General features: G+C 41.5%; 1 protein-coding gene across 1 annotated transcript; it reads left to right on the top strand.

The window, feature by feature from the left end:
* The first annotated feature begins 959 nt into the window (after positions 1–959).
* On the top strand, positions 960–8,302 carry LOC124210588 (mucin-6-like). The gene is made up of 4 exons (XM_046608738.1): positions 960–1,069; positions 1,153–1,330; positions 7,375–7,645; positions 7,897–8,302. The coding sequence occupies exons 2-4, from the start codon at positions 1,317–1,319 to the stop codon at positions 8,296–8,298; spliced, it is 687 nt and encodes a 228-aa protein (XP_046464694.1). The 5' UTR covers positions 960–1,069; positions 1,153–1,316; the 3' UTR covers positions 8,299–8,302.
* Positions 8,303–8,367: the final 65 nt, after the last annotated feature.

The raw sequence follows: 8,367 nt of genomic DNA, 5'->3' as shown, positions 1-8,367 counted from the left end.
CAAAAAAATAAGGGAAATAAAAAAAATCAACAACCAACGAAACAAGAATCGTGTCCGACTTGACTTGTTTCTTGCTCGTAATCAACAATCTCATCCGCTCGACCAGCGGAATCAAAATGAATCAGAAATGAATCGTCATTGAGGTCAGCAGCGAATCGTCGGGAGATAATCAAAATAAGAGCATGAACTGCGCAACTGCTATTGTCCAACGGGAGCGTGCTAATGAATTGGAGCGTGCTTCTCTGAACGACGACGACACGTAGGCTACTTTTTAATTGATGGCGGATCGATGAACGCAGTTTCTCAATGACACAAATGGCTGCTCCAATTTTCCCTTTTTTCTTTTAACGACCATCTTATTGCTTGATTTTCCTGTGCCTATCGATACTCCGTGAAAAATTTCTAGATGAATTTCACCGTGATAGTTAGAGAGAGAGCTTAACGCGTCCAATGGTCGAATTTCTCTAGATATATATCAACAAGTCTCTGTCCGAAACGACACGGAGAATTTGTCGATTGTCGAGTCTATTAAATTGTCTTACATCTTCTCTAAAAGTGTATGATATACATCAACTCTATACATGTTCCGGTTCACTTTTGGCGTCCTGTTAAAGGACTTTCTCCCGGCATGGCCGCAACATTAATAGCAACAGATGCTCCGCGATTTAAAAAAAAAAAAAAAAAGATTTAAACGAACCAACAAAAGAATAAATTAGCTTAGGAAAAAAACTTTGTGGCCTATCAAGCAGTGCTGATTCCAACCCCCCCGAAAAGAAAAAAAAAGAAAAAGAAAACAAAGAGGATTCGCCATCGTCATTCCCACCGGCAGAAGACGATGCAAGGTGTGTGTGTGTAAGCGGGCCTGCAGGTGCTTGTGTGTGTGTATCAAGTTCCTGCGGTGTGGGGCCCAACCGTGAGCCGGGGCCCTTTATTAAAGAGTCTTTGCCAGTAGCCGAGCTGCATCAGTCGCTTTGCAACGCTCGTCGATGACGCCCGCCTTCTGTTGTTGATCTTCTTGTATCGAGTAGAGAGAATTTGTTACGCAACAACAAGCCCCAGTCCAAGACAGGTTGGAGAAAAACCCAGAACTACCCCAAATTTTTGATTGAAACACAACTCAGCAGCGGTCTTATCTTCAATCGCGGACCTCAGGCACTGGATGTGTCGCAGCTTGTCGATCAAGAAATAAGCCAAAAGAGGAACAACATTTTTCTCAATCTCGACAGGAACTGATCCTACTCCGAGCCGTGATCCATCAGTTCAAGACTTGGCCCATCATTCAACAAGAGAAAAGGAAAATTCAAGAGGAGCCAAACATGTCGTTGACGAGGTAAGATTTTTTTTTAAATATTTGTACATCTTTTCCTGGTTGCTTTGGGCAATCAAATTTATTGAAATGGGAAGTGGTGCTTTCTTTTTTAAAAAAAATGTTGGGCTTTTTCGCTCTCACTGAGAGATGCCTCGAGCAGGAGCGACAGTGGACAGGACGCATTCTTCAAAAGAATTGTACCGTACTTCTGTTACGATACTGCGTGTAAAAGAAATAAATATCAGAGAGGGGGGAAAACAAGGAAGACTACATAGCTGGACTTATTGTGCTCGCTTGCCCGCCCGCTTGACCGGCAATAAGGTGCAATTGCAAAGAAGACGGAGCATCAACCAAGACTCCCCATGAGCTTCAAAGTCCGTCTAACGGCCTTGCGGTCTGAATAGGAGGACCCGAAAGGGAGTAAAAATCTGTGAGCGATGCCCACACATAACGACTAGACACGAGTGGCTTCGGCGTCAACAGCACAACAGGGATGGACGGGCCTACACTGATCCGTCCTTGTGCATTCAGTGGGATCAGCCATCCGCAACGGGCCTGTTGTACGGCATTGTGTTTTCTCTATCTCTTTTTAGATATTTTTACTTTTCTCCCACCCATGGTGATGCAGTTGCCAACAAAGTCCCGAAAGCCTCTAGTAAGTCCAGCATCTGCTCAAAACAGTTGAAAATTCATTCCTTGATAAAAGCGGTCAAGAAAAATAATATGTGAAAGCATTCGACAATTTATGGCTCAGCTTCTCGATGATTTCGTCGTGGGCTCGTCAAAACAATCGCGATAATAGTTGGCAAATTGTGTCTAGAGGTCATTAGCACCGGGGCACACGCAAAAGGGCCATTTTCTTACATGCCTTTTGGCAGAAAACGAATGGGACAGAGAAAAGGATATGGAGATGACATTAATGAATGTATCGCGCTCTCGATACTTGCGCGAGAAAAACAGTAGGAGACTCTCTTGCGCACTCCGAGAATAAGAGAAGAGCGTGGTCCATTTCCTGTCTTTTACAGCCCTTAAATTGCTCAAGCTAGTACCTCTGCTTATATACACCTTTACGGACGAGCTATATACAACTTGGCTCCCGCGTCTTGCACCATTCCCGTCTCCTTCGCAACTTTTTTCTTGTAGCAATTCTTGTTTTATCTTTTTCTTGCTCTCTTACAATTGATGACATCAACTCGTAAAAATGGTTGGTTTTTTCTTCTTCTTCGTCTTGGTATTTTTCTTTGTCCTCATTCGTTAAGATTATGTCGCCATCGCTCTCGAGTCTCGACTTATTTTTTTTTTTTGCCTCACTACTCGAGATTTTGTTGATTATTCTTTTAAAAACTAGTCGAGTTTACAAATCTACCTCTACGCATAAAATCAGTTGAGTAATCACAAACCAGGATTTCCAGTAAAACAGTTTAATTTTTTTTATTTGACATCCTGGTTTCTTTGAAAAAAAAAACGTGTGTCTTTGTTCATTCCCGGGCAGTTATTAATGTAAGTAATCATCTATTTTGTCTAGTCTGAAATGATGACCCCTTTCATTTAAACAGACGGAAACGATGCTGACAAGCTGTTGATTAATCTGTTATCTTTTAATTGCAAACTAGAGCAAGTGAATTACTTGAGCGTACATGATGAATTGTTAGGGAAGAAGAGGCTTACACAGCTTCAAGCCAATCATGGTAGTAATTGTCTCATTAAAAACCGATAAGACCTTCAGCGGTCCATCTTACTCACATAGTCGAGAATTAAATCTCACGACAGACCGCTGTTCCCTCCAATCATCTGCGGGCCACAATAATGTTCTCTTGTCGTATCAAAAATATAAGGAGGAACGACGGTTCTTATTCTTTCAGACATGACAGATATACAGAAAATAATATCAGATCGAGAGAAGCAAAAAGGTAATTCCGTGGTGCACAGTTACACGGCACAAGCCAAACTGAATTTTTTTCCATCTCATCATTTTGAGAAAAACCACTCCCAAAAGGGGGAAGCTTAATTATACTGTATAAGAAGCAATGTAATCTCGGGGGGTGGGAAAAAAAAGCTGCAAAATTCTGAAGACTTGTCTACGATATAGCTTCCACGATTAGATCCGTCGAATAAACCGCCGTGCGTGTAATCATCATCGTCGTACATGTATATACTCCGGGCGGTATCTTTTTTTTTTCTCGAATGGCTCCCAATTGATGCGATTTAGACACAGTACATATACAAAGAAAGAAACTGAATGAAACGGAAGGGCAAAAAACCTGCAGAGTTTGAAAGTGAGAAGTGCGATGCTAAAGAAAAACAGTTGCATGTTCATATTTTTCTCTATCGAGTCTCTGGCAATAAAACAACTGGTTACTTTTCCTTTTTCTTTTTCTGACTCGAAAAACTTGCTCTCTCACGGCGGCTAGAGAAAAAAAAAGGTCGGCCGAGAAGGTCACGCTGCGTACATTCGAGAATTTCGACTCACGCGACTTGTTGACTATTCCGCCTCGCCGCCTTATATTTTCCCGAACGAGTGAAAGTGAAGACTATATAACGCACACAGTAAAAAAAAAAGAAAAAGAAAAGAAGATTATCGAATTTCTCAGAGCGGTTCCAAGTGCGTGTAACATAGACACACACACACACACGTAATCGAACCAACTTGCTACTTTTCGTACGTCTATGCTACATTCAGTAGGGAAAATTTGGGGGTTTCGCTATCACGAACATGTCGGGAGTTGCCGGGGTGAAGACATTTTGCCGTTTTCTATTTCCCGATATTGAACTTGCGGTTGAAATAGATAATTTCAGGTATTTTTTTTTTTTTAGATAACAATGGCACCGAGACACGGAAAAAGTGAAGCGTCTGGCACTTGTCAGCAATTGTTCTGCTCCATAAGGGCAGACCATCAATGCAATCATGCATTGACGGTTCGTTTTCTTTTCTTTTTCTTTACTTTTGAAATAAGAGAAACAAAAGAAGGAGCAAGGCTACGTCCTTGGCGTGCTACCTGTGTGCCCAATGTGATAAAAGTAACGAAGGGGTGAACGCCCCACAGCACCGCGTCCTCTTATAACTCAAAACCATCCAATATGTACTGAGACTGTTGATGCCGTTTTCCCAAGAATTAACAGGAATCCCGGCATGTCAGTTTCTTCATACTTTTCCACTGTTGAGAATAACATTCACGACGTTCATATTATATTCAATCTTTTTTCTTACAAGTTATTAACGGGCAGGAAAACAGAGGAAAACGGCCCAAAAGTTCAGTTCACTGTCTTATTCACCTATTTCTTTTTCTTTTATTGGAGTTTTATTTTATAGTGTTGTTGATAATATTATTTATGTCATTTTTGTTGTTGTGTGGTGGGAGGGAGTTCTTCCCAATCATAAAAAGAAAGAAATGAGATAAAAACATAGGTGAATAAAGAAGCGGGGAAGAACATATAGAAAGAATATATTATAACCGGGTCCCTTGAGTTTTATTTAACTATGCCGCAGCTGGGACGATAAGAGAATAAAAGAACACGACAATTCGTTCCGAGAATTGGGGGAAATATTTTGATCGAGACGTTTCTACGATGACGCACACAAGGACGGTCAGATTTAGTTGTAATATCAATCGGTCGGAACGCATCTCATCGCGGTTGACATACAGTGGGAACGCTTCAGGGGACAAGTACTATTTGTTTTTCTACTACGTCACCATTCCAATTGCTAGACCTTCTTATTTCTCTGATCAATGCACGAATCAAAATGGAACAGACTGAGAAAAAAAAGAAACTCAAATTGATCAGGAAACGAAAAACGCAAATGGCAAAACGTTGTACCAATCTCGTTTGCCCCGTTAAACGTTAGATAAAATTCCGCATTTTCTCGTTTGCTACATATTAACTCCTTCTGTTTTTAAAAAAATTTGTTTCAATAACCAAATTTGTCGTGACTTGGTAACCGCAAGATTTCCGATCATCCGTGACGACAGCCTTCACCTGAATGTCACGCTTCGGTTATCTCTTGACCATATCTTTTCCTTATTGAATTTTTTTTGCAATATAAAAACATGAATAAGAAAAATCCCTCTTCAGACATGAGAAAAGCAGCTTAGATCGTGTTGCCTACGATTGAAATGTCTCGTCTGATTACATCTCGACTCAGCCCACTGACAAGTCAAATCGATCCCCTCCAAGAAAAAGTCTATAATTTCGATCTCCACTTTTATCAAGTAGAATCAACAAAATCGCTGCGACAAAGTAAATGGATATCTCGAGATTGCATCTACACGAACAAATTCCTCGGCAACCAAAACCTTAACATTCCTTCCGTGTGCACTAAACTTTAACAACATCCTGAAAAACTGCGGAAAACCTCAGTTTGAAAGACGGAGGGAAAAAAACAACAAGAACATAAGAACAACATCACCGGAACGAGAAATCGTGAAACAGTCACTTACTTTATTTACTTTTTAAGTGTCGGGTCTCCCGAGTAACGACCGGCGTTCCAATTTGCCTATTGAGTGCGTATAAGGGATCGAAGCCAGTAGTAGTGGTTGGCTGTCTAGCAGGATCGCAGCACAATCACCATCTTGCGAGTTTAACCGTCTCTTCCCGCAGGTGTATTTGGTTAAACAGCTTTACTAGGAATGATGGCAGCGAGTTCTCTGGTAATTACCACAGCAGAGAGGAAAGGTAATTAAAAGTCTGGAAAGTCGAAACGGTACCACATGTCGTTTCTTCACTCGGACGCAAGAAAGCAAGATGAAATAAATTTGGGGCATTGTTTAGGAGCATCTTCACGATGGGCCATATCTTTCTGAGGCAGAAGAAATGGCCGACACACACACAAGAAACAAAAGATAACGGACGAAAGGAACGTAACTTAATGACACAGACAAGTCAAAATTCTACTGTCAAACAAAACTTCTCGATTCACCAAATGAGCTTTTTGGGGCTGTTGCGACGTTGCGACCACTTTGTTATTATTTAATATTGCAAAGAAAAAAGAATTAATCGAGATAGAATTCGGTTACAAGGTCAAAGGAAAGGGTGAAAAAAAGATTTTTGTAAAATTCAAAATCACTCAAAGTCGAGATCGGTTCAAAATACGTCTGCAGAAAAATGGGTCGTTTTTCTCTCACGAAATCTTACCTCTCCCTACCTGTTTCACCGGTCGGCCATTTGTTTTTTCATTGATTAGAAATTTCAAATTTGCAACGCAGTAGAACAATCATAAAAACAAACTTAAAAGTTCCATCTACAGCTGATTTTGCCATTTGGATTTTCAATTTGTTTCCTTTTCCAACATTCTCAAATGTGATGTTGATATAAACACAAACGACGAACAAGACAAAAAAGAAAGACCTTTTGAACTCTTGGTGGTGGACTGGGATGTAGTTAATACCCCCGAGCATTATTTCGAGTAGAATGGTAATGGTTTGTTGTTGTTGTTTGTTTGTTTTATTCTTCATTCTCTTGGTATATACAATATACTATATAATACGACATACTCAAAAGAAATAATCAGAGTCAAAGAGCCATAGCCCAACCTTCCCTATTTCGTGACCTGCTGTTAACATTCGTTGGACTAATCAACCCCGGCGTGATATCACGACTGCCATCACCAACTAACCCGGGAATGTCCGCAGCCTTGAAGGGTCAAATAAGTGGCACACCGAACTCCCGGGCAAGGTTGTTGTTGCGACGTATAAAAATCTTTTTTCTTCGCTGAAGGCGTTCAACGCCAATTGGATGGGTTATAAAACGTTTAAGAGCTCGCACAAACAGACAGCAGTTGCTGTAATCTATACGTTTGTTCGGATGTTTCTCCTCTTTGCTTAGTAGCGTTGTTACTCGCCTGGTGGTCAGAGTGATGTTCGCCTGGAGGTGCGTGAGAGACTTTCGTCCAGCCATTGCCCAGTCCATAGGAAAAGAAAACAAAGAGAAACGATTGAAACATGGTTAATGGCCCGTCAAGTAGATACTAGCTTAGATGGGTGCTAGTGCACTATACAATCATGTGGAAACCCCAGCCATCAGTTTCATCTAAATTCCATTTTCCTTGTGTTATTTTTGGGAATTTTTAGAATGATACTGCTACCAGTTGTGCTGATGGTAATGACTAGTTGTTTGCTGACTTCTGGCATTCCCCGATTGACGAGCAACGCCATGCTGTGGAAACGCCTGGGTCTCAATCGAGGCATTGGCAACGAACGGCCGCAAATCACGTCCAGCAAGAAGAAGGGCGAGTCGACCGTGTACTTTATCAAACTGCCGCCACAACCGCACTACTATTCCCCTTTCAATCTTCTGCCAACATCCAACGACCAGAAAAATACGCCGGAACCTTTCGAAACGGTAAACTTTGTTTTTTAATTATTATTACCAGGATCTTAGTTTTCTTGGGTGGGAGGTACGCTATTAGTTAGAGGTGTAATAAGCAAAAATACTGAAGGCGGTGTACCGTGTGGAACGAATCCGATTCGCTCCGGGAGCGGAGAGCACACAATCATAAAGAAACAAAACAATCTAGCTGTCATATATAATAAATAGTTTCTATTATAGAGTTGTGCTGACGACATTGATTGACACTATTACGTTTTGATTAGGTGTCGGTCGACTTCACGGCCAACGGTAAACCGGAGAATGTTTATCACTGGAATCTTCCGCTGGGTTTGACTCATCCCACGACGACCACGACAACCACGACGACAACAACAACGACGCCACATCCGCCGACGTCGACGCATTCGCCATTGAACTACAAGAAACCCTACCGCCATAATTACTACAACAACGGCAAACCCCACAAGTTGTATTTCGTCAAACCTTCTTATCGCGCCCCGGCGACCACCGTGCCCACCGCCATTAACCCGACCACCACTACAGAGACGCCGCCATCATCGTCCACCATCGGTTTCTACAAGAAACTTCAATTCAAAAAGAATTTCAAAGGCAACGGCAAACCGAATCAGCTCTACTTCGTCCAACCCGCCCATTTCAGTTTCTGAAAAATCCATCAAAATAATCTGTTGGCTTTTCTGTTCTATTTTTTGAACTCTGCTGCTGCTGTTGTTATT

This window comes from Daphnia pulex, chromosome 2, assembly GCF_021134715.1.
Source record: "Daphnia pulex isolate KAP4 chromosome 2, ASM2113471v1".
Taxonomy (NCBI): Eukaryota; Metazoa; Arthropoda; class Branchiopoda; order Diplostraca; family Daphniidae; genus Daphnia; species Daphnia pulex.
Note: the sequence above shows the minus strand (reverse complement) of the source record. Positions and strands in the feature narration are given on the sequence as shown.

Bases quoted from the DNA above. Each gene is read 5' to 3' on its own strand.
- LOC124210588 (XM_046608738.1), top strand. The intron at 7,646-7,896 runs GTAAACTTTGTT...CGTTTTGATTAG, and splicing joins CGCCGGAACCTTTCGAAACG to GTGTCGGTCGACTTCACGGC.